Below are 25,999 nucleotides of genomic sequence, written 5' to 3'. Positions count from 1 at the left end.
TTCGAATAGCGCTGTGACTGCGTTGACTTTCAAAATAACATATCTGTTTCCGTGCACTTGCATGTACCTGATTATTTACTATTTAACTAGAATATCGATTCCGAGATCCATCCAATTAATTTACGTGCGCTTTCACCATATTTCACTGGATGATCATCGATCGAATCCTGAAGCCTGTACAAGGGATTCTCGGATAAGCTGGAAGGTAATTAATAATTTGTTTAATTTGAGGTGCCATCTTACTCAGCATTGCAATGAGTAGAGAAAACAGAATGGTTTTAGGTTTTTTGGGGGATTCTGTTTTGAAGTCACATTGTAGCTACCGGTTGTATTTGATTTTGGTATGAGTTTGTTAGGAGCTGTAGTTATCACTTAATATACTTTTAATCAATGGGCATCGGATTTCTTTGCCTGAGCGACACAGTAATATACGGAAACGCAAGCGATCACGCAATTCGTTTGTGGAGGGGAAGGTAAAATATTGAGCTTGATTGGAAGTTCTAAGCTGGTTTAAGGCGGAGTTTATCTACTGTGCTATTTTTTTGTGGAGTCTATTTCTTCGGCACTGATTTGACAACGATAGAGAGAGAGAAAGTTTTATGGAAAACGAAAAAAAAAAAAGGAAAAAATAAAACTAAAAAAAACTGATTTTTTATATTATGTGCTTTTGTGCTAAACTTTTAAACTAAAATAATTAACTAACTAAATATCTATTTTTATACTGTTAATTGGTTCCGTATGAGCATGCAAATAATGGCTCAGTTATGCCGTAAAGACATTTAAAGAAGGAAAATGGAACTATATCAGTTTGCTTCTTCCTCAAATCCAATGCTTCATTTGTCTAAACTGGGTTGCAACTTATCTTCATATTGCCTCAGGAAGTTTTTGAGCAAAGTTTAGATGAAGTCTGATTGTTAGACATATATGCAAACACATTGTACTGTATTTTTTTTTATTTTCCCATTTTACAGGTTGGTTTTTCACATTTGATACTTTTATGTTAGTTGAGAATCAAAACTAGGAACAGTGTCTTTCATAATGAGTGGAACTAGCCACTAGGAGTCTAGGAAGGAATTTACTTGGGCTTTTTGAAGATTAACGTCAGAACTTCCCTGAATTCCTGCAAATATTGATTTGGTTTATTTGAATTAGTAACCACACAAATAGGTTGAGGGTTTGACTCCAGTATAAGGAGCTTAACTCATTTGTGGAAAGTGTAGTAGCTTGCTGCATGGTGATCATTGCTGTTTCCTTTTTTACCCGTATGTAGTCTGCTGTTTTACATTTAGTAATTGGTGGCTTTTTTTCTTTCCTTATTACTGGTAGGACCTTATAAAAAATTCGTGGTCTGTGGATTGTCTAATAGGATAAGCATTAAACACTGCAACTCTAGTGTTTTGGCTAATTTTTACAGATTGAAAATCCATTCTAGACATATAAAGATCAAAGTCAGTAAGTATTCTTTGCTGTGCCATTGTTCTCTGCTTCTGCACACAACAGACATGCAGATTCTAAAACTGGAAGTTGAAATTGGAGTGAGTTTTTGAAATGCCAGAGGATTTAAAACGAGAAGATTGGAATTCAAAACGTCTCCGTTTATCAGGTCTACATGGAACTTGAGAGAGGTTTCTAAAATGCGTCTCGCATATGTCCATTTTGGCTAACATAAAATAAAAACGGATCTATTCAATTCCATTATTTTTAAATTAAATATTTATATGTTAAATGATTTATTCAATAATTTTAATTCATAACAGAATGTAGTCGCACTCGAATATTACTAAACATACAAAACAAAAACTAAGCAATATCCACGATAAGACTATATCAACCCTAATAAAATACTCAATTTAACTACCTTCCACAACATGATAACTTTAAATTCTAATAAAATCGAAATTTTAGAATTTAACGCTCAATGCCAGAAGAATGTTGCCATTGAATTGTCCAGAAATAGGAGACTTGAAGCATGCGTTTCTTTGATGTGGTCAGCTCAAGAGATAACTTAGCACCCTTCTATCATCATAGCAGATCAGGAAACCAAGCTTTCATAATCTACAGATAACATTCATGATACATACCAAATTTGCTATTAGGGTAGGAAGTCCCAATTGAATCTGTTAACAGAAATTCAAAATCTAGATCCAAACCTCCACTTCAATCAAACAACATAACTCTCAAATCCGATCTGGACCAAACCCTAAACCTAGGGTCTGGTCGGACCTCTAACCTAGATCTGGTAGGACAGCATCAAGTCATAACAAGAAATCAAGTACCCTTTACTGATAATTTTGGTATGCCAAGTTTAAGTGTGCTCACATCACATTCTATAGGAATTCTTTATTTCACGTGAACTTCACAATACAAAAGTTGGGATTTGATAACTTCATGGATGCAACCTTCTGGGAGGGATAACCACTGTAGGCGGATCAGGTATCTTGTCATTTGGCCCAAGATCGTCAATTGGTGGCCGCTGCTTATGGTGATCAGTGACCGACTGGTAAGCTATTGCTAACGCCAGAGCCTGCACACGAGAGAAACAAGGAATAATCAGTTCGGTAGCAAGAGTCCTATATCCACAAATACACCTTATGGTAGCTTTTCATACAAGTTTTCACAGTGAGACTGGAAAATACAACATAATTAAGGAGCTTCTTACAATGTGATCATGGTCAGGACGAGCGTAAATTCCAGTGTTTATAGTGGTTCTCCTCCGAGTTCCCTTTGAAGGTGGATTCGAGATATTTTTAAGTCCAGTTGGAATAACAATTACAGGCAGCCCGACAAGATTCCCCAAGCAAACTTTTTCCCAGTCAGTTGCATTGCCAATGAATGCGTCGACTGTGAAACTCTTTTTTACTTCCTCAATTAATTTTCTCCGTGCCCTTTGTGCCTGTGAAAAAGATAACCTCAACAAGAATCCAATGACTTGGTATGAATTCTCCCACGCTTACGATTATATACTCCACATTGTCTATTGTTCTCTTTACAAATGAATCATAATGTATAATTTTCTCATGAAAATGATGAAGGCTTTAAAGGATGTCTTAGAAAGGAGGGACTACATAAAAACAGCTACCCTTTTATCCAAAACATAGTAAAGAGTATTGCAGGTTACCTTGTAGATTTTCACTTTATTGAAGAAATTATCAAAAATTTCACATTTAACAGCAAAATAAGAAATAGTAATAATAAAATAATAATAATAGAGATCAAAGGCATAATGCTGTTGGAAACCATACCAATATTGAGGCTCCCAATTCATAATTAATCAATTAGTATAGAGAACACACCTGCACATAATCAACTGCTGAAATTACACGTGAACGACGCAACTCGGTGGGCCATTGATCTTGAGCTTCATAAATATCATCCTGGCCAGTGCGTTGCCATTCATCAAAGTGAGCCAACATTTCAACATCCATGGTGAAATTTAATATGCCTTGGACAGAGTCAACAGTGTAATTCAGTTTGAAAGGAACCATATTAACACCTTTTGCCTTGAGCACATGAACAACCTGGCATTGCCATCCAAAGGAATTTCAGTCAAGTTTACCATTGCCCAACAAAAAATTCGATAGAAGGCAGCCATGTCACAAAGCGAATAAGTCGACAAAGGCAGGTATTGTTTGTAACTTTTTGGTAATAATCCCTGTATATGGTAAATGAATAGCCTACTAACCTCCATTTCAGCATCATCCATGTATCCAACTGTAAGCTTTCTAATGTCAATGGAAAATGGATCGCGAAAAGGAATATCTCTTGACGAGAGATCATCAGGATCCTTCCCCCGAATAGCATCAAGAACAACCGAACAATCGGCAGCACTTCTGCAGAAAGGACCAAGCTTATCCTGTTAAACAAATGCAATTGAGATTCTACAATCAGTGCACTGGCCATGAAAAGGGAAGTACTATGGAAAGAATCATTAGGATATCACCAAGCTTTCTGATATGCTCATTACACCAGTTCGACCAACAGTACCAAAAGTTGGACGCAGAGCTGTTACACCACAACGAGATGCAGGGAATGTGATTGAGCCAGCTGTTTCTGAACCAATTGCAAATGGAACCAAACCTGTTTGCGAATGACCTAGTCTTAGTTGCCAAAGAACTTCATGAAAAAAAAAAATATCTTGCTATTCTTATGAAATGAGTCTTAGTTGCCAAAGAACTTCATGAAAAAAAAATATCTTGCTATTCTTATGTAATGATATCATTTCAACAGGTTATTTGTTCAAGATATCAATGCAAACGTGAATCAGTCATGGGAAGATTGAACAAGCATTCAATATCTTTACAAAACTTTTTCTGCATAACAAGGTAAAGGGAATGTAATATTGAACATCATAACTTATAAGACCATAAGAATACCAGCTGAAGTGCTGGCAGCTGGTCCTGCTGATGAACCAGTTGAAAATTCCTCAATGTTCCAGGGATTTCTTGTTCTACCCCCAAACCAAATGTCATCATAAGCTAGTGACCCAGAAACAAGCTTTGCTACAAGAACTGCTCCAGCAGACCTCAACCTGTACTTGAGGTAGCATTTTGTTTTCAACTAAAAAAAATAGTTAACCTAATCTAAATTCTGATTGCAATAAAAAAATATTTTGACATGTCTTTAAAACCTCTTATACACCCAAGCTTCAATGTCAAGAACTTGATCTTTGAAACTTCTTGAACCCCATGTTGTCTTGTATCCAGGTACTGCTATAATATCCTTCAGTCCATAAGGAATCCCATGGAGAGGTCCTGTCCAATGAAATAAGTATTTAACTCTGGCATCAAAGAAACAATTTCACAATAGTTACAAAGAAACAGGTTCAAAATACACAGCATGAACAGATAAAAATTAACTAGACAAGCTCATATTTCCTACATGACTACCCTCAAAGCCACTTAATTTTATGATTCACCAACAAGGCAAAAATGGTACATTCACGCTGGTGGAGAAAATGATACTAGATCCTAGATTGTAATAAAAGTGAACAGGTAAAATACCCAAATAGACTCCTTTGGCAATCAATTCGTCAGCTTCCTTTGCTTGCTTATATGCTAATTCATCAGTAGACGTTATAACAGCTTCAAGAACAGGATTGTACCTGATGTTGCTCAAGCAAATGCATCATTATCATTAACAAAGTTGGAAATCAGAATGGATAAAAAACCAGTATATTTCTCCTTTGCATACCTTTTTAATCTCTGCAGAAAAATTTGCACGAGCTCATGAGATGTAATTTGGTTTGTCCTAATGAGTTCTCCTAATTCAAGTATCTGCCAGAGACCAATCAAATTGACAATGGGCTAAAAAAAAAAGGACAATTGATAACCAAAAAGTGAGTAGCAACTGGCGCACACTCATGAAGGCAATATCTTCTTCACTTTTTGGCCTCCGGATGCCAGGGAGAGCAGGATACTGAAATCTTTTGCTTGTATTGTCCACATGCTTATGAGTCCACTCCGGATTAAAAACTAAACAAGATGGGTTATGCAGTCCCCCATTCTCAGATGCAACTAATCTTCTGTTGGATCTGATGATAGGCAAATTAAACTCTACCGCATCCTTTGCAACCTCCACCACCTAAACAGGAAGTGTTGCAATAAACAACCATAATCTACATTAAAAGAAAAATTGAGAAGTTATGCTCAATTCACCTTTGTACCATTGAAGAAGTGGGCATCTACCATCTTAAATGTGCATCTAAGTTGCGTAGCTTCCTCTAAACATTTGCCATAGCTCTTGCTGTCCTGCTCATAAAAACAAAAGAAAAATCCTCAAAACATATATATCGTGTGCAAAATAAGATGGTATTGTCCATTCCCTGCTCATGTTTGATGGGTGTTAGGGTTACCTTACCTCAACAAAAAGTTTACAGGATTGAACCACAATTCTCTCTTGAAATCTTTCCCATAGTTTTTTAAAAGGTCTCATCTGTTTTTTGTGATTGTCAGTGTACACTCTACAAAATTTTCAGTGTACTAAACAACCATGATCATAGAAAAAAAATTTCCAATTCACTCATATAGATAAATGCTATGTTTAGATATGTACATGATGAAGATGGAGAGAAAACCAGAGAGGTACCATGGTTATGTTACTAGGCTCCGATGGCGTTGAAATGGGCGAATCAAAGATGAGGTCTTGCTGGGAGTGGAAACGGAGAGCGAAGCCCGCCATATACAGTGAAGAGAGGGATACAAAAAAGATCCGGAGCGAGAAACGTGTCAATCCAACAGCAGAAGGGGGACAGAAGTCAACCGCCATGGCTGCCACGTTCCTGTCCTCTATCTGCGTTTATTCAAGCTAATTACCTATAGATATCAAAACTATCTAGCGGAGTAGCAGATGCACTTGTGACTTGCCCCTATCCATTTTCCTATTTTATTTGTTGATGATTGCTGAACAGCACCGCCATGTCCACCACCTCACGAGGGCGAAGGTCGATCTTTTCTCCACCCTTGACTTTGTCACGCCAATGCTACAGTGAAAGTCAAAGTTTTAAACTAAAAAAGTAGGAAACAAAAAAACACTTTGCAACATTTCAATAGGATTTGGGAAGTAGGTCTCTTCAAATGAGCTTCATATTTATTTAGCGAATCAAATCAGACGAATCATATAAATTTACTGTCTTGTTTCTATAATTTTTTTATTTATTCCAATTATTATATATGTTAAAAAAATATAATTTTTAATTAATTTGTTAATTATATGTTTATTAAATATATTAAATTTTATTAAATGTTAAAAAATATTTATAAATTTTTTTAAAAATAAAATAAAATTAAATAGAATTATAATAATTAAAATTATATATCTTTGAATTTAAAGAATAAATAATAATTTTAAAATAATTAAAAATTATAAAAATTATAGAAGAAAATGAGTATTTAACATCACAATGTATTTATTGTTATTAATTATGCGAATATAAAATCAAACAGGCGCAAGAATTTTCCAATTCTAGTGATGGTCGTTGCTTTGATGACTCGATGCCGGCGAGAAATCAGTTGACTTTGTGGAATACCGTATAGGACCCGGTGAAGCAGACGAACCCGTTTAATCATAATACCGCATTTTATGAAAAATTCTTTTTAGTAATTTTCTAAATTAACATATTTCTTTCTTAATTTTAAAAATTTAATGGTTTAATTTTTATACTTTGAATTTAATATATCATCCTTTCCTGTCTGTTTTATGATTGATAAAAATTAATCCTTTCGAATTTTATAGTTAACCCCTTAATAATATTTCAATTATCAAACATTAGTTTTTTTTTTTTCTTTATTGTACTAAAAGAAAAACATTAGTTTTTAAAAGAAAAATATTTGATTATAAAAACAGATATTTTCTAGTAAACGGTAAGATGTATTCAAATTTTATTTATAAAACGAAAATTAAAATTTTTAAAGTATATATAATGATATTTTAATATGATTTTAATAATATAAAAATATTTTAATTAGTTAAATCAAAATACCGAATACAATAATAATTATTTTTAAATTATTTTAAATTATTTTTTATATAAATTAAAAAATTTATAATTTAATTTTTATATTTAAAAAAACTTATGAATTAATTTATTAATTTTTTTAAAATAAAACTACTCGTTATATTAATAAAATTAGGAATGTATCTCATAACATATAATTTAAAATTATAATAAAAATTATTTAAAATATAGTAAAATTTATATGTTAATATTAAATTTTGTACTTACTGAATATATAAATGAACTTGTATACCTGCTTGCAGGTAAAATTTTCCAATATAAGAAATTGTTTCCTAAAAAGAATAGCGCTTTGACTGCGTTGACTTTCACGATAGCATATCTGATTTCGTGCACTTGCATCTACCTGATTATTTACTATTTAACTAGAATATCGATCCCGAGATCCATCCAACTAATTGACGTGCGCTTTCACCGTATTTCACTGGATGATCATCGATCGAATCCTGAAGCCTGTACAAGAGATTCTCCGATAAGCGGGAAGGTAATTAATAATTTGTTTAATTTGAGGTGCCATCTTACTCAGCATTGCAATGAGTAGAGAAAACAGAATGGTTTTAGGTTTTTTGGGGGATTCTGTTTTGAAGTCACATTGTAGCTACCGGTTGTATTTGATTTTGGTATGAGTTTGTTAGGAGCTGTAGTTATCACTTAATATACTTTTAATCAATGGGCATCGGATTTCTTTGCCTGAGCGACACAGTAGTATATGGAAACGCAAGCGATCACGCAATTCGTTTGTGGAGGGGAAGGTAAAATATTGAGCTTGATTGGAAGTTCTAAGCTGGTTTAAGGTGGAGTTTATCTACTGTGCTATTTTTTTGTGGAGTCTATTTCTTCGGCACTGATTTGATAAAGATAGAGAGAGAGAAAGTTTTATGGAAAAAAGAAAAAAAAAAAGAGGAAAAAAGAAAACTAAAAAAAAAAAACTGATTTTTTATATTATGTGCTTTTGTGCTTAACTTTTAAACTAAAATAATTAACTAACTAAATATCTATTTTTATACTGTTAATTAGTTCCGTATGAGCCTGCAAATAATGGCTCAGTTATGCCGTAAAGACATTTAAACTAGGAAAATGGAACTTATTTATCAGTTTGCTTCTTCCTCAACTCCAATGCTTCATTTGTCTAAACTGGGTTGCAACTTATCTTCATATTGCCTCAGGAAGTTTTTGAGCAAAGTTTAGATGAAGTCTGATTGTTAGACATATATGCAAACACATTGTACTGTATTTTTTTTATTTTCCCATTTTACAGGTTGGTTTTTCACATTTTATACTTTTATGTTAGTTGAGAATCAAAACTAGGAACAGTGTCTTTCATAATGAGTGGAACTAGCCACTAGGAGTCTAGGAAGGAATTTACTTGGGCTTTTTGAAGATTAACGTCAGAACTTCCCTGAATTCCTGCAAATATTGATTTGGTTTATTTGAATTAGTAACCACACAAATAGGTTGAGGGTTTGACTCCAGTATAAGGAGCTTAACTCATTTGTGGAAAGTGTAGTAGCTTGCTGCATGGTGATCATTGCTGTTTCTTTTTTTACCTGTATTTAGTCTGCTGTTTTACATTTAGTAATTGGTGGCTTTTTTTCTTTCCTTATTACTGGTAGGACCTTATAAAAAATTCGTGGTCTGTGGATTGTCTAATAGGATAAGCATTAAACACTGCAACTCTAGTGTTCTGGCTAATTTTTACAGATTGAAAATCCATTCCAGACATATAAAGATCAAAGTCAGTAAGTATTCTTTGCTGTGCCATTGTTCTCTGCTTCTGCACACAATGCTCAAGATCCCAGAACATCAGGTTGCAGGTCACAAAGCCAGTGATGGACTGCTTGGCCCTCTTGTAGATGATTCTGGGCGCTTTTACAAACCTCTTCAAGATGATGAGCGTGGCTCTAGAGAAGTGACCTTTTACACATCCTTCTCTTCCAATACAAGGGTTCCAGATCACATCCGCAGATTCTTTCCCAACTTCTATGGAACTCAACTTTTAGAGGCATCTGATGGATCTGGGTTGCGACCCCACCTTGTATTGCAGGATGTTGTCTCCAGTCACTTGCATCCATCCATCATGGACATTAAGATTGGTTCCAGAACATGGTACCCACAAGCACCTGAGGACTATATCCAGCGTTGCCTTAAGAAAGACAGAGAAACCAGCAGCTTGTCATTGGGTTTTAGGATATCTGGCTTGCAGGTGCATGGTAACAAGGAATTGGGACACTGGAAACCAGAGAGGAAGGTTGTCCAGAAGCTTACTGCAGATGAGGTTCGACTGGCTCTGAGAAAGTTTGTTTCTTCTAACTCTTCTGCTGATCCATATGTGGTACCAGATAGTCTTTTTGCATCTAGTGTTTATGGTGGTTCTAGTGGGATTTTGGCCCAGCTATTGGAGCTGAAGGCATGGTTTGAGGATCAAAGCATCTATCACTTCAATTCTTGCTCAGTTCTCATTGTGTATGAAAAGGAGTCGGTTCTGAAAGGAGGACCTTCAGGTGCTCAAGTTAAACTTATTGACTTTGCTCATGTTGTGGAAGGCAATGGTGTTATAGATCACAACTTCTTGGGCGGGGTTTGCTCTTTGATAAAGTTTATCTCTGAGATTCTTACCACTCCAGATGAATGCTTAACCACAAATTGTTTGCAGGACTCTGAAAGAGCCGTGCTTACAATGGGGACAGCAACGGGGAGTGAACAGAGCATTTATAATGCCTAAGGATTTAGGCTCAAATTCCTTTTACACCTAATTTTTGCGTTGAGGTTGACAAGACTGTCTCAGGGAATTTGCATAACTGTCTCAGGGAATTTCCATAGACTTATTGAAGAAATTTCTCCTTGGAATTCTATATTGCTATCGTTGTAGTTCTGGCTTAAAAAAGGAAATAATCCATGGATGTAAAACCCGTATGGAGTTCATTGTTCGGAGTCTCCAGATTTCCTGTCATTGGGTGGAAAGAAGAAAGCCTATGCAATATGTTGTTAATTTGTTATTCATGTGTTAAGCGATTTTGAGCTGAAACTGTCCGCTTACTTTTATTTCAATTAGTTCCGACTTCCGAGTCCGACATGTTGATTGCTTCTTTTAAGTTACTTTAAAAATCCTAAGGTCAAGGGTTGCATTCAGTGGAGCCACTTGCTTTCCCGTTCGGCCTAAAGCAAGGAAGCTTGCAAATTCAGGAAATCTGAAAGAAGTCGAGTGTTTTTGTCCGTGATTGAAGATTAAAGAGCAATATCAGGTGGATTGATACTGATTTTTGAAAAAGAAAAGCTTTCAAATGCTAAAGAAACATTAATAATTAAAGTTGAAAGATGAAATAACTATTTTTAGACAATATTTTTTTAATATTTTTAAAAGAATTATGGGGATGTAGTACGGTCGACTTTCGTTAATCTTTCTTATAAGCAATGCTCTTAAAATCTGCTTCCAAGATAATCTATTTCAAATCAAGCAGTGAACCCCAAGCTTCAAAAAATGACCTTTATTTTATGCAACTTCTAAACATATATTTTCATATATAAACAATAAACCAAAACACATTATTACATACATATACCAAACAACAACACTCAATTACTTCACATAAAGAAAATCCAAGATGATTTTCTCCCTTCTCGTTTGCATGATCGTGTGTGCTTGCTTCCAAATCTGCTTGACAGACTACGATAATCTCCAGGATACTTGTCCAGCAGCTCCCACAAGCAAGCAGCCTATCTTCATCAATGGTTTGCCTTGCAAGAACCCAGCCACCATCACTCCTTCAGATTTCAAGTCATCAAAACTGAGTCTCCCTGGTGACACAGACAACTTTTTTCGTTCCTCAACAACCATTGTCACTGCTGCAGAGTTCCCTGGACTCAACACGCTGGGCCTCTCAATTGCCAGGACAGACCTTGATGTGGATGGGGTGGTATTGCCGCAATCCCACCCAAGAGCCTCTGAGCTGTTCTTTGTCAGTGCAGGTGTAGTGATTGCTGGATTTGTCGACACCAACAACCAACTCTTCCAGAAGATTCTCAAGGAAGGAGAAGTGTTTGTGCTTCCTCGGGGGCTGCTTCACTTCTACTTGAATGCTGGCAATGAGGCTGCCACCATTTTCTCAGTACTCAGTAGCCAGAATCCAGGGGTGGTGAGTGTTGCTGGTGCCATGTTCGAGTCTGATCCAGATGTGTTAAACAAGCTTGTGACCAAAATAAGATCTCTTTCTTCATCACACAATAATGGCTCGGAAAATGCCACTCTATTCGGATTTTATTAGAATTTTAAGTTGATACAATGATAAAATAATAATATTTCTCTATTAAAAAAGAACATGATGTATCTAATTTTGTTTAAAGTTACTTATACGAGAACTCGAATGGAGTGCTCAGGAAAATAAAATAAATAGATAAATAAAGTTTTCATCTCCTAATTAGTATCAAATATTAAAAAAGATGCACTGTTGGAATTTCACACTCCTATAATTATGTCGGCTTATAAATTTAAAATGAAGAAAGGGTATATTATTGTTTTTTAAAAGATGCATGGGGAAATTTCATAATTCTAAAAAAGTGGGGGTCAAACTGAACTTCTCTCGCTAAGTTGTGAAGACAAACAACTCCCCTGGCATTTGAACAGACCTTTTATCGCTCATTCCGCGCCAAACAGCAGGCCAAAGTAGAAGGAGAGATGGTAGTAGCATGCTTCCTGTTCGATCTATGCAGCATATCGCCTCCATTGCTTAAAGACCTAAAGCAGATACAACAGAAGCTTCTCTCACTCCCCCTGGCCCCTCTCATCGAACATATCCCTTCTATGGAAGTTCTAGCGATAGTTTCCGTGATTGATTGATTAATTGATTGACGGAGTTGTGGATTTTGGCAGTGCTTGTTGCAACTCGCCAATTTGTATGCGATTTCATCCCCTTCGTCGTCGCGTCATCGGTCCGAGTGTCTCAGAGACAGGATCGGTTTGTGCTATGTCTTCAAAAATCGCATTTCCTCATCTTATGAGGTAATTGCCTTTTTGTATTCTTCGTATTATATTCATTTTCTCTTTTTAGTGAGAAATGGTCCACAACTAACGTAACATATTCGGTTTTTTGATGTTTAAACAGTTAAAAATCGCATATAGCCCTGGAGAAAATTTCGGTCTCCGTGATTTCATCACGCTGTTAACAACTTGCCTGGAGATGCCTTTTTGCCTGAAATCGACGATTCCCGCGCTCTCCGGTCAGGCGGTATATCTCTTTCTTTCTCTGATGAGCTTTTGGAGCTTTTGTTTATTGTCATGTTGATTTATTTTGTAGATTTCTAGTAGATGTAAAATTACCAACCGTTTTGAGTGATGTTCTTTACTCCTGGGAAGATAAGGATTTTATGAGAAAAGTGATTGTTTTGACCTCCTGCTTACCTGAGAAAATAGACACAGCCATGAAAAATACTCTTACGGTGAGTCAAATATATGAATATTGTTACTCTGCCTCTTCTATCTCTGTCTTTTTGGCGGCGGCGGAAGGGGCTACGTGCCCATGCTTCTTGATATCAAAAGCTTCTTTTTATTTTCTGAACAGGATGCTGCAGATAAGTGTGTTTCAGTGGAGTTTGTGTTGTTTGATCAAAGCGCAAGTCATCTCAGCAACGTACAGGAGAATATCAATTGCTTCGCAAGAAGTTTAGCTGATCTTGATAATTGCTCATTTCAGACTTTTCTCCCAGGTTAAATACTCCCATGCTTTCTAGGTTTGTGTTGCATCCAAACGAGTTTCTTTATGCTTCATCGGAGAGTACCAACACAATTGCGTCCTGGGCTAAAATTTTTGTTTGTCGCAATTAAGCTCAGTATTCCTTGGATGTAAACGGCTTTAATTGCATATGCCAAAAAGATACTAACAAGTCAACGTATGAGATTTCTTGCGTAATTTGTATTTTGCATTAAATTAAACAACTTTGCAGATAGCAGACTATTTCATAGTCTGGTGAAACAATGGCTACTGGATTTGAGGGATGACGTGGAGGAACCATTGCAAGCTCGATTTATCTTTAAAAGCAACCTTGTAGGCTCTTTGAATCAGATAAACTGCAGCTTGTCAATATCTGTCGGTCATAAAATTGACGGTTTCGATGCTTGTAAGGTACTAATTACAAATATTGCTTCGTGCTTTATTGTATGATAACATGGTCTCTTTCTTCCCTTTTCCTTTCATCCCATTTCCTTCCTTGAGTCAAAACATCAAAATTTATGAATCAATAATACTCTTTCTATAGACATGCAGGTGTCATGGCATTGTGTTAGATAATGAAGCAAAAAATAAAGTTGAGGGTCCTTCTTGTCCAGTTACTGGCCGTGATCTGGGAAGAGCTGATGTGATTGAAAATTCTGTGAGAGTTGGAGACAAAACGATCTTGTTTATGCCTTCTTTTCATAGCACAATAAAGCTCCATCGAGTTTCTTCACCCATTGAATTCAGGATTATTGAAACAACTAATTTGATGTCTTTAAGTGAAGGTTATATCTCGTGTCTCATTTGGTCTCTTACACTCTGTTGCTCGCATGGACAAATCAGCTTAGAGTATAATACAGATTCCAATTCGCATGCGTTACTACTAACCTCCCCTTCTTGGTATTTTAACACAGGTGTTATATTTGGAACCTCATATTTTGTAGCTCCATCAGCTTGCAATGAGATAGAAACCTCTTCAGAGGAAATGAATCAATCTGAATTGAATAATCAATGTGTGCGAATGATCTCTTTCATTTTTGTTATTTTTTGGTTTAATTGTGTGTACGTAAAGAATTTCGTTAATTATCCCAATTCCTATGGTTTCTGATATTTCCGTTTTTTAAGCCTTAAAGTGTTTTGATTTCCTGGGAATATTTTCGTGCAATTATTTGCAAATATATGTTGCTTTCATCTTTCTAAATCAGGATATAGTTTGGCAGTATTTCAAGGGGTGTGCGGTGCTTTACATACAATGGACCGGGGATTGGTATGTTCATCATATTATAATGTAGATACCATGAGGGAGACAGCATTCCACTGTTATTATATTCTTCAGCCCTCAGACAAGGGACCAATGCTTCTCAGGGTGAGTGCGACCCCCTTTTATTGACTAATTATCCTCAAGTAAATGTCACTCTTTACAGTCTTGTTATTCTCACACGATATCTTCCTCTTAGTTCAGTTCCTTTGCTTGTTTGCAGATGCATGACAGTTTTTGGTTCAACTTTTCTTCCCATGAATTTCTCTCCTCTCTGTTTATTTTTAACAAATTACTCTACAACTATGCAGCGTCTTGCAGGACTAGAGGAAGTCATGCCCATACCTGACATCAATCAATTCGTTGATTCTTCTGTGTCTAAGGATACTTAAAATTTCATCCAAGCCTCTTTATTAAAGGTTGGATTTTGTCTATGTCACCTGCTACAGTTGCCTTCTGTTGTGGAAGTCTTTTCTTCATTTTGGTTGCTCTAAAAGATGAATACAATTGAATATGAGTTTGCATAAGCATAATGTTAAGTTTTACAATGCTATGCATTAATGTAGAAGATCAAGAATTTGCTACTAACTGCTAGAGAAGTTTGTCAAAATTCTCAGTTAGATAGTAATCATATGGCATCTGAGAGCTGCCTACAATACAAGCTACAGGTAAATTGAAATATAAGTTATTTGCGAAAAGTTCTGAATTTGTTAATAAGAAGAGATAATAAGGAATTCTTTTTTTTGAACGTTTTTTCAGGAATTACATCTAGAACATTTGAGAATCTGAGATCATCTAGATAATTTTTCTGCCAGTGAATCAACTTAGGAGTCGTAAGGCTTGCTTTGATAGGCATGGCATAACTGCATCTTATTTAGTCAGATGACCTGATGGAAATTATCAATTTGATCGGACAAATATTTCCATCATATGAATGGTATCCAAACTCCCTTTCTCCCTTTGCTTTTGTGTCCCCTGAATTCTTACAGATTAAATTGAGGGACTACAATCCAATCCAGCATGAGAGAGGCTTCCATCAAAAGCTGAACTCACTTGTAAAGGAGAGTTTACAATTTGCGTAATTATTTTATTTATCCATGCTGATTGCTGAGTCATGCTTGCTAGCCTTTAAAATGACGTGCACACATGTACGCTACTTGCCACTTTTTCAGTTTCCAAGTTAAGAATATTCTAATTGCTCTAAGCTCTTTGAAGTCAACTGTAGATTAAGTCTTTAAAGAGGTTATAAATGTAATTTCTGCAATTTGCCTGTAATAAAAAAGTATTTTCTATTGCAGCTGGTATTATCAAATTATTTTTGAATGGATTATACTGTTAGTATCTTTTCTTCCCAGAAGAAGACGGTCGATAAGAAATTTCTTGGAGATGATTTTGGTCCTTTAACCATATCATAAATTAAACAATAGAATAATAGAATAGACGTCGTAGTCGTCCTTATCAATAAATTCATCTCTCTAAAATTGGAAAGGGGTGCATTAGAGATTGTTGGAAATAAACCACGCGTTCTGCCCGTCACTTGTTTTGTCTCTACAACATCCAAATTGAGTTTATTTCATTGCTGGTTTAGTGGTTTTCTGCAATATTAATGTGTGGAAGACCTTATTTATAGGGTAATTCCTCTAATTTTTGTGAGTTTTGAGAGTGTAGCTTTGTTTGACATTTTTTTTCTCTTGTTTCCCCTACATGATTAGCATCATTGTTTGAAATGTGGTGGAAGTTTCCCTGATATTCTTAATGGTTGCGTGGACGATATTCCAGATCAGTTACACCAAAATGGAATGAAGCAACGTCTGAACTGCACTCAAACCAACAAGATTCTTCTGAAGTGACTGTACAACCAAATTGTGCAATAGATAATATAGTAATAGAAGATGAATCCCCACAGTTGAATCTTACAGTTAGAGAAGACAAAACCACGTCATCTATTGCAGAAGAATGGGAGCAGCTGGTCATCTGTGAAGTCCCCAAGATGCACTCTTCTCCTTATATTTCCAAAGCTAAGACAGTTACGTTAGTTTTGTCTTCAGCGGAAAGTAATAAGCAGCTGGATATAAATACTTCAAGGATATTAGAAAGACTGGAAGTGCCTAGAAAGCTGAAAACAAAGGTATCCTCTCCCGTCGTTAGAAGCAGCAGCCTCTCTGAGACATGTTTGCCAACAAAGAGGCCTCTGATCCCATTCCAGCAGCCCCTCCATGCAACAGATCGTGGTCTGAATTCAAGCCAGTTAATGAAATTCAATTTCCAGAGGCTAAGAAAGAAACTCAAATGAAACGAAGGCTAGTTTCCAGTGGAACAGGTAACATAAATGAGTTTGCATGTGCTTGACTTTTTACTGATGCATGATGAAAACATTTTGTTGCATGAACTATGCATGAGGTGGCATGCCTGTGAAAATTTGTTGTCATGAAGCTGAAACTGAGATCAGCTTACGCTCCTTCTATAATTCTATATCCTATCTGCATGTTTTTTGCCTACTTTCAATACATTTCATCGATCCCAGCTGATTATTGCGGCCAGATAACCACTACCAAGAAAGACTAAAAATGGGGAAAAAGGGCGTCAAATATAGGTTTTAAACGACGCAAATATATATTATTAGGTAGCTATAGCAGCATGTGTCGTGGAAAATTCAATAAAAGCACAGGTATAGATCCTTCTAAATTTTGGAAACGAGACCTTCCTCTTTCGTCACTATTGCTAGATGATTTTTGAATTATCCTCCGTCTCTTGCTGCATTGCATTGTTGCGTTTCCTGGAATATGAAATGAAGCGGCTGTAAATATCCCATTTTCCTTTTCAGCCCATCCACTTGCAAACTTTGTTACGCCCAACAAACCTCTCTCAAACTTCAAATGAGGCATCCTTTTTTCAGATTCTTTTGTATGTGTTAATTTCTCTTCGTAATTTTGATGTTAGATTGCAATTACTCACATTTGTTTTTTTTTAAATAAAGTAATCTTTTTTAAAAAATGAATAATGATTAATTAAAACTAACGACATTGGGAATTTGTTTGATATCAATTTGTTTAATTGCTATTGTAAAAATATTATTTTATATATGCCTAATTAGATACCATTTTTTTTTTTGAAAGGATGCTAATTAGATACCATTAAAAATTAATTTAACTTAATATATTTTAATAATAATAATAATAATAAGATTAAAATAATGAAATAGCTTTCCGAAATTGTTTTTTAATTTTTTTTTTTGGGAAAAATCACAATCTGAAAAAAGAAGCTGTTATTCCAATTGGATCAAAACTTTTCCCTACACAATGAATTTTAAATTTATAATCTCCATTGAAATCTCACCTTTTATTTATTTATTTTTATAACGACATCATGATGAGATATATGCGAGTAATGCATTACTTTATTTTTCAGGAAACGAAAGTTTTTATTTAATGCTCTTTGTACAGTAAGATTCATAGGGCTTATTACATAGGGGCTAAAAAAGAAGGTACAAACAAAATAACTAAATCAAAACATAAACATGACCCAATCAAATTGGCTAAAGTAAACAAGATGACAAATACCACCCCTTATCCATCATGACGTCGAACTTTGCGTCCGCTGAAATCAATATAAGGAAAATGAACAGGCAAAACAGAAAGACGACTGCAGGATAATTACCGATGACAATATTGAAACTCCTTTGGACACAGAGATCCGGCAAATTACATGTACAAATCAGCAGTATAGAGGCAAATCAAATGAACAGAAACAACATGCAATATAGAACAGTTAACAGTAAATTTATTTTGAATCGCTAACTAAGTCACAAAATTATGCCTTGGTACTACATGCTTACCCCACAATAACTTCCACCAGCTAACCCTCCTGCCACTTCTCCTGAGATTTTGCCGAGCACTGGCTATGGTACATTTCTATGAGCTAGTCCACTTCCATACAATCCTATTCTCTTGCCCTTCAATAACTGTATACCATATGACCTCATTCCAAGCTGCTTCAGTCACATTATCCAAACATGACTATATATAGGCTATATATATTTAAACTATAAATATTAAATTGTTAGAATATGTAAAATTTTAGGGACTATAATTGTAAATAAAATAAAGAGTCCAGACATGGCTACGATTAATTTATTAATTTTTTTAAAATTATATTGATCAAATGGATGGTTTTAAAAAATATAGAAACTAAAGTGCAGATTTTACTAAACTATAAGAATTAAAATGTAGTTTACCTAAAATAAAGGGGTAAAAAAGAAGATACTATTCCCTATACTACTACTATCATTTTGCAATAGAACTATTAATACTTCCACATGAAAGAGGAAAATACTTTACATTGGTCCTTTCTAAAGATAGAGATTTCACATAGGCGAGAAGTGAGCACGATATTAGTGATGCTCACATACTTGCAATCCTTTAAGGTGGGGTCTGTGCAGCCCCCCTACAATCAACCACCACTCTATCTTGTAGGCTGCACCATTTTATCAGTTTTTTCCATAGAATTCTGAAGAAAACTTGATACATGACACATTATTGACAGACTTAAAGCTAAAGGTCAACAAAGGAGGCCAAAATCTTTGCAACGTGGTATAAAGTGAAATCTTGATGGACTGAAGAGGAGTTTTGGCCAGTGAGCTCTCTCTCTCTTCTCTTTCTCTTTTTATCCCTTGAAATTTAGAAATTTTCTTTGTGAAAATCAAACTTGGTATTTGTCTTGTGTGAGAAATCAGAGGCTAGTTGGCGTAGCTCTTTTGTAAGTGCTGGTGCCCCACAGTAAAACACCCCTGCCATTGGAGAAAAACACAAGTTAGTATTGTTTTATCCACCTTTTATTTTCTAAACATATAAATAACGCATGAAAAATAAAAAGAGGAGATAATGATCTGATTATTTCTTATCATCAGAGACAGAATCAGTATGATACCATTTCTCTAATATCGTAAAAAGGTTCCTTTCTGGAGTAGATGTCTTTCATCTTTTTCCATTTGGACCCGGACATGGAAAAAAATCCACATAAAGAAAGAAAATGAAAGAAAGCCAGTCCCCACCATGAGCCAAAAGCTTTCATAAAAGAAAGTGGGGCAAGCAAGTCTTTTTCTAATTTATTAATATCTCCATATCACCAGAAGAAAAGCACTAGCACCCGCTACAGTTATATCTCTGCCCTTTCATCAGTTCATTGTTCATAGGAAATTTTTTACTTAGATAGATTTATTTATTTTACATGCATTATTCAATTACTAATTATAATGGACCGAGTCTAGAGAAAAAAAAATTAGCAAAATAAAAATAGCATAGAGAATGCAGGAAAAGCTCTTAAAGGGAGGACAAGGACTATCATTGGAATAATTTATGTGGTGAGTTAGGTGAAGAAACACAAGAAAAGGACTTACCAACTCGAGAATTGGGGTGGTTAAGGGCAATTCGCTTGTAGACAGTCCTCCAATTGGGCTTGGCAAAGTGGGACTTAACTCGAGTACCAGAGACAATATCAACACCATTCTTGGCATGGTGGAGAGATTGAAGCATGGCAATTAAGGCAGACCTTGCATCCCCCTCTTCATAAACACTAGTACAATAGTTATGGAGCTCTATGACATTGTTGTGGTCTAGCTCAGCCACCTCATTCATCACCCCTTTGAACCAGTCGAAGGACCCTTGTTCTCTTGTCACCCAATAAAAGTATGCCCTTGTTGTCTTGAAGTTTTCTTTTCTTTTTAGTGTATTAGGACTAGGTGTCCTTGGCACTGTACCATTTTCTAGTGAACTCTCCCCTTCTTCTTCCATGGCCCTGATGTTGCTCACTATATCCTTCACAATGCTTATCATTGGGGTTGCCCCAATTCCTAGACCCACAAGCAAAACCACATCATAATTATGGTAGTCTTGTGCTGGTGCTCCATATGGACCATCGATCAAAACTCTTGGAAAACTGTTCATCACCATCAGTAACATATAGTTGTTAGAGGAATAGTTCATTTTCATCACCACACAGAAGAAAAAGAAAATATCTTTTGCTTGTTATATCAATGTCAAAGATGTTAATCCTATTATTTTGTCTTCTGGTGTGGTAGTGGTGTTATAATTGGTAAAGAATTCAATCCTAATCCAAATAATTGACGATGGTGGCGTGTGACAAAGCAGACAAATGCATCAATTTCTTGCTGACCGAAACCAATTGCAAATATATATGGTGGGTCCTTAATATAGGTGGAGGGCCATTTTCTTGGTTTTTTTCTGTCTTGTTTCTGGTGTACTTAATTATTTATAAACAAATGATGCATTCTTTATCCTTACCCTTTCCCTTAAATATATACTGAAAGGATTAGACTCTTACGGCTAGGCTAGCTACCATACAAAATTCAAGAAAGATCGCTTGCTCTTCTAGGTTAGATCATCAGTAGTGAGATTTTTGAACCCAACCACCCAAGATTCATCTCTACATTAGAAGTTGACCTAATGTCATGCTTGCCATGTATGCAGAATCAACTACCTTTGGTTTCTTTTTGAAAAGTTTATAACATATTTTTTCATGAAAATACATCTTGGTTTTCTTTGAATTTTATTTTTGGACATAGTGGATAGAGTAAAATCATTCTACCCAAAATAAAAGCACTAACCCAATTTGATTGTTGTTTCCTTGGAAGTCATCAGCTCTAAGAAGTCCACTCTTCCCAGTGTCCGGAGGTCGGCAAACCTGGTGAGAGAGGGAATTTAAGCCACCAGAAGGGCAGTAGGAATCTTGAAAACAAACAAAGTTATTAGAAAAAAATATTAAATGCATCCATTTCCCACGGAAAAGAAACCACATGCCTGTGAGAATACTGTTTTGAGTTGCCTTGTCCAATCACCCAAGGTTCTAATATGAACACTGATATAGTCATCTCCAGGAGCAGAAGTGATGGAAAAGGGGTGCCTGTTGACGTGAGTTTTTGCTTTAATTATGCAACTAATGATATATTTACAGCAACTAGTAAAGAATTAGAAAGTGTTAAAGGTTTCCCACCATTCAAAAGGAGAGACAGCTGCACAATTAACGAACATGTATTGCCCACTTTTGTATCTAAATCCCTGAGGCTTTGACATATGAAGTGCCAACACGTTTCCAGGATAAATAGCCACCTAAGTATGAAAAATAACAACACTGAGCCCACTTTCCAATGATTCTCTCACTCCCACTTTTAAAAAAGGAAAAAAAAACAATAATTTGATAAAAAAAAAATCAAACTGTTTACCTTCTTGATGGTAACAGGCTTGATGCTGGACCTCAGTGCTCTAGTCAATCTTTCACTCGCATACAAGATTATAGGAATAGCCAAATACATCCATGTCTGTAAATACACATGGAAGATCAAGGTAATTACCAATCAAATAATGTACAGAGATCTTTTTTCTTAAGCAAAAGGAAACTAATTGATTAGCAAAGTTGCTTACCGTTTTCTTGTGCCATTTATCAGTTAAATAGAGGAAATGACCATGGACAATAAGCAAGGCGTAGACGATGATGAAGAGATGGTGAGAGTACCAAAAGGCATTGAAGCCAGTGAGCTTCTTGAGGAACGGGGGCAGATTGAGCCTGTTACGCCTGAACCAGGGAGTAGCTAGTGTAAAGGCTATTGCCATTAATATCACTATTATGATCCCAGTCACCCCCTCTATTGACTTCACAAAATGCCAGTAGCTTGAAGGTTGATCCCCAAAAAATGGCTGCATAAGTTTCCATTTTTCTTCATCTGCTTGAAGAAGCCGTGGGAAGTCACAGGCTAAATGAGAAATTCCATGTAGACCAACTCCAATTATAATCCCAACTGCTATTACCTGATGGAAAAAGAACCCTTTTACTGTATCTGGGTTTTGATGCCTATAACTGTTTTTCTTTTTCTCCTGTTAAAAAAAAATTAAGACAATACCTTGTGGAAATTAAGGTTGTCATCAAAAGGAACCACAGCACCCAACTTGGTCTTATTCCTGAGCCAGGTGATGGTGTTTCTGCAGACTGGTAGTAATATTAAAGCCATGTTGAGTTTCAGTGACTCAGCTCCTCCCTTTGCGATGCAGACACACTCACCCATTACCACATAGGCAGCTCTGCGTCGATACTGCACATACTTCCAGGCAAATAGCCCAGCCATAACCCCAATCCACAGAGCTAGCACCCACGCTCTCTGCCAGTTGTCGAAAATGAAATAGTTGATGCTTCTACAACATCGCCTTATTGGGTTTTCATCCAATGTAGCCTTCAGCTTCTGGCTAAGCATTTTGCTCAGGTTTTTGCTGTCCCCTACTCTCACAGATTGGCTTGGTCCTTGCAATAGAAGCACTTCCAGGTCTTCTACCTTTTTTTGGAACAATAATCAAACATAAACCAATGGCCTATAACAAAAAGAAAGAGTGGACAAAGTTTAATTTCTCGTTTTTTTACCATGATATATCCATGATTGTCTGGATCCAGCTCTTCCATGATCAAGGCTGCATACTCCTCTGCTTGTTTTTGGATGTTTGAGAGTTTATTGGCAGAAGCGCTAAGGGTAATAATCTGCACACTTATTGCTTAAGTCAAAATATGAAAACACATGAAATGCTTAAAAGGACGACACTTCTGGGTTATTTGCAACTCTTGATTTATTTGGCATACCTCTTTGACTTCTTCTTCTGTGATTCTACCATCTGCGTCTTTATCAACCCTGCAATTATTTTTCATCATTTAAGGTTTCAGCTCCAAAATAATAACGAGATTATACACTTACAACAACATTATATAGAAACAGGCATTACATGTCAAAGAAAGTTTGAAGCCTGGAATCGAAGCTCTGGTTGGAAATCTGTTCCCAGAAATCCTGCAACTGAGCCTTACTGATCGAATCTCCTTGTATATTCCTCTTCCTAGCAAGTGCATCAAACAACTCGCCTGCAAATTCCTTCGATTCCTTCATTCCTGCCATTACACGAGTTCACATAGATTTAGCATTAATTAGTCCTAACCAGAGAAATGAATCTCGTAATTTGGCAGCTAAACGTACCTATGCATTCACAGAATCGTGAGCGAGGAAGCAACCCATCAGTTGAAGCAGTGATTTCGTCGAACCGCTTCTCCACGGCGGCCCACCCTGCACCTCCATCAGTCTTGCTGATAAACTTAAGTCCCTTCAAAGCATGAGCAGCTGCAGTTCTGGTCCTGTCGAGGCGACCTGGAGGAGGAGGCCTCTTGGAGAATGAAGTAAGTCGCTTTATTTCCTGGGACACCTGCCTGATCCTGGTAGAAGCATTCCTCATAACTTTAGAGGTAGATCTTTTCTCCAGACCTTTGCCAAGTAGTGTCGCCTCTGGATCTTCTTCCATTTCTGCAGCCTTCACACTGCGAACGGCCACAGAATCATCGCGAACATCCAGTGTGACCTCCACGTATTGCTCATCCTGGGCGGAACTGGATTCTGGGATGTTGAACCTGGCGCTTTTTCTTGTTCCTCTCTTGTTAAGAGGCCCGCTTAAGGGACCACTGTAAGGTGCCCTTTCGCCAGATATGAGCTCTGTATCAGAGCGATGATGCTGGTCTTCTCTACCCATGTCTTGCATCTTGCTTTAGTGGATAGACTGAAGATGTATTTATAGTTGAAGAGTTACTTTTTATCTCTATCTAGTTTGGAGAAAAACAGTAAGAATCAACAACCCAATAACACTTGACACTTGGTGGTGCAGAAACTAGCAAGCACAAACGAAGCTCTTGAGCAGAATTATTGCAAATTAGATCAAAAAAGAAAATGAAACTAATTAGCTGTGATTAGTTTCTTTTTTTTTTTTTTCTCTCAACGGGAGATGGCTCCTTGTTAGCAAAAATATATACAGAAGTGTGGAAATGCAGAGAAATTAAATCAACATGGGTCTGAACGTGGGATGATTATTTCATGCATTTAATATAATCATGTTGCAATTGAATAATCCTTATTAAGTTTTTTTATTTTTGTCTCCTTTTGAGAGAATAATAATAATAATAATAATAATAATGGGCGTTCATTTAATTTTTGGAAACTTTCGTTCATGCTTAGCCTGAGATGATAAGGAGCTTCCATTTTTTTAACTCTTGTCAATTGACACGTGCATTATTTCCATTTTCTTACTACTTTGCTAGTGATCAGATCTGAACTTCCAGTTATGCCCCCCCTCTATAGTTAACTTTCCTATAAAAAGAATTTAATTATATAATATAACTAATATCAAAAATTCCCAAAATGTTTATAATTTCTCTTAATCCCTTTTAGATTAAGAATTTTGGAGTAATTTATTTTTATTAATTTTGTCACTTAAAATGAAAGAATATAATTTTGTAATTTAAAATATAAATTTAATTTTTTTTTTTTTGTAAATGAAGGCAGTATATTATAAAATCATGGATAATTATCCTCATGAAGGTAAAATAAATAAATAGAGGTAGTTGGTGTTATCCACTATTCCTGAAAAGCAACGGCAGGTGTAGTACAGAGAAGTCGATGTCGCCACCACACTATTTCCTAACCGTGATGTTTGTGGTCAAACCGAGTGTCCCATTGCAGAGAAAACATATTAATAATTCCCTAATTCCCTAATTAATAATTTCATCTCAAACAACTTTATTTCCTTTTTTTTTTCAAAAAAAATAATAATAAAAATAAAGAAGAGAGAAACCTCTATTTCCTCAAACTGTCAAAGCATACAGCTCTCACTGTTGTTTGCTGGATGGAAGTTGCCAGTGGAGGAGGTCCCCCCTTCATCATTTTCCTACCATTTTAATATTGCCTGGAGTCCACGTATTTTGACCCGCAATTCAAACCCTCCTATCTAAAGTTAATAAAATATTAATTTCGTACTTTTAAATATTTAAACTTTTTTTACATATTTAGTTAAAATTAAAAAGGGCAAAAAAAAAAAAAAAAAAGTTAATTCAACCTCCACCAAAACTACAGATCTGCGCGACCTGTCTTCTTCTACTCATTTGTTTGTTGATTTCTTCTTCTTCAATGTGCGACCTCGCGTGCCACTCCCCCCGGTCAATTGTATCCGCTTACTTTTCTTCTTCTTCTTCTTCTTCTTCCGCTCTTCAATCTCGCGGCCCATCACGACCTTGTCTTCGAATTCAGCAATTTCTGCAAATTCGTGTTTCTAGGAGACTCAAATCTCTCTCTCTCTCTCTCTCTCTTTTTAACTGTTGGATTTTTCGTTTTTTCTGTCTTTGTTCATTTGTAATTGATGAATATCCATTCTTCCAGTATTCTTGGATAGTTTCTATTGAGAAAATTGTTGGGATCTTGAACGTGGGTTCATGTTCTTCAGTTTTTAATTGTTTTTTTCTTTTAATTTCCTACAATTTTAAATAATCTTTTTATAATGAAAAAATATATAAAATTAATATTTTATCAATAAAAATTAGAGGATTGTTAAAAATGTTAATTTGAATTTAAATCAAAAGATTTCAGTAATTATACCAATAATTTAATTTTGGACTCGTTTGAATATTGTGCTAAATTTAGGGGTGAAAACTATATTTCTTCCG

General features: G+C 35.8%; 4 protein-coding genes and 1 pseudogene across 10 annotated transcripts; 3 read left to right on the top strand and 2 right to left on the bottom strand.

Annotated features, from left to right (window-relative positions):
• Nucleotides 1–46: 46 nt before the first annotated feature.
• On the top strand, nt 47–10,506 carry LOC110631399 (inositol polyphosphate multikinase alpha). Of its 6 annotated transcripts, none has more exons than XM_043950637.1 (2): nt 47–205; nt 9,318–10,506. In XM_043950637.1, the coding sequence occupies exons 1-2, from the start codon at nt 62–64 to the stop codon at nt 10,230–10,232; spliced, it is 1,059 nt and encodes a 352-aa protein (XP_043806572.1). In that variant the 5' UTR covers nt 47–61; the 3' UTR covers nt 10,233–10,506. The 6 variants fall into 6 exon arrangements, with proteins under 6 accessions (XP_043806572.1, XP_043806574.1, XP_021634911.1 ...); XM_043950639.1 differs by having other exon boundaries at nt 118–205; nt 9,230–10,506; XM_021779219.2 differs by lacking the exon at nt 47–205 and adding an exon at nt 7,867–7,994 and having other exon boundaries at nt 9,230–10,506.
• On the bottom strand, nt 2,057–6,530 carry LOC110599803 (glutamyl-tRNA(Gln) amidotransferase subunit A). Of its 2 annotated transcripts, none has more exons than XM_043950633.1 (13): nt 6,085–6,530; nt 5,857–5,931; nt 5,655–5,747; nt 5,356–5,580; nt 5,191–5,273; nt 5,001–5,101; nt 4,628–4,751; nt 4,374–4,528; nt 3,965–4,077; nt 3,683–3,853; nt 3,294–3,518; nt 2,660–2,893; nt 2,057–2,524 (listed from the first exon to the last, which is right to left on the bottom strand). In XM_043950633.1, the coding sequence occupies exons 1-13, from the start codon at nt 6,262–6,264 to the stop codon at nt 2,387–2,389; spliced, it is 1,917 nt and encodes a 638-aa protein (XP_043806568.1). In that variant the 5' UTR covers nt 6,265–6,530; the 3' UTR covers nt 2,057–2,386. The 2 variants fall into 2 exon arrangements, with proteins under 2 accessions (XP_043806568.1, XP_043806567.1); XM_043950632.1 differs by having other exon boundaries at nt 3,941–4,077; nt 6,085–6,528.
• Nucleotides 10,507–10,728: 222 nt separating the features above from the next.
• On the top strand, nt 10,729–13,796 carry LOC122721260 (germin-like protein subfamily 3 member 4). The gene is made up of 5 exons (XM_043950643.1): nt 10,729–12,506; nt 12,610–12,732; nt 12,802–12,943; nt 13,066–13,626; nt 13,768–13,796. Exon 1 carries the CDS (start codon nt 11,113–11,115, stop codon nt 11,770–11,772), a length of 660 nt encoding a protein of 219 aa, XP_043806578.1. The 5' UTR covers nt 10,729–11,112; the 3' UTR covers nt 11,773–12,506; nt 12,610–12,732; nt 12,802–12,943; nt 13,066–13,626; nt 13,768–13,796.
• LOC110599802 lies at nt 12,357–16,978 on the top strand (annotated as a pseudogene).
• Nucleotides 16,979–18,759: 1,781 nt separating this feature from the next.
• LOC110631390 (respiratory burst oxidase homolog protein C) lies at nt 18,760–24,344 on the bottom strand. The gene is made up of 12 exons (XM_021779203.2): nt 23,496–24,344; nt 23,251–23,410; nt 23,111–23,159; nt 22,898–23,011; nt 22,386–22,811; nt 21,910–22,293; nt 21,711–21,806; nt 21,482–21,597; nt 21,289–21,391; nt 21,096–21,172; nt 19,869–20,407; nt 18,760–19,259 (listed from the first exon to the last, which is right to left on the bottom strand). The coding sequence occupies exons 1-12, from the start codon at nt 24,046–24,048 to the stop codon at nt 19,150–19,152; spliced, it is 2,727 nt and encodes a 908-aa protein (XP_021634895.1). The 5' UTR covers nt 24,049–24,344; the 3' UTR covers nt 18,760–19,149.
• Nucleotides 24,345–25,999: the final 1,655 nt, after the last annotated feature.

This window comes from Manihot esculenta, chromosome 14 (genome assembly GCF_001659605.2).
Source record: "Manihot esculenta cultivar AM560-2 chromosome 14, M.esculenta_v8, whole genome shotgun sequence".
NCBI classification, from domain to species: Eukaryota; Viridiplantae; Streptophyta; class Magnoliopsida; order Malpighiales; family Euphorbiaceae; genus Manihot; species Manihot esculenta.
This window is presented reverse-complemented; position numbering and strand designations above follow the sequence as displayed.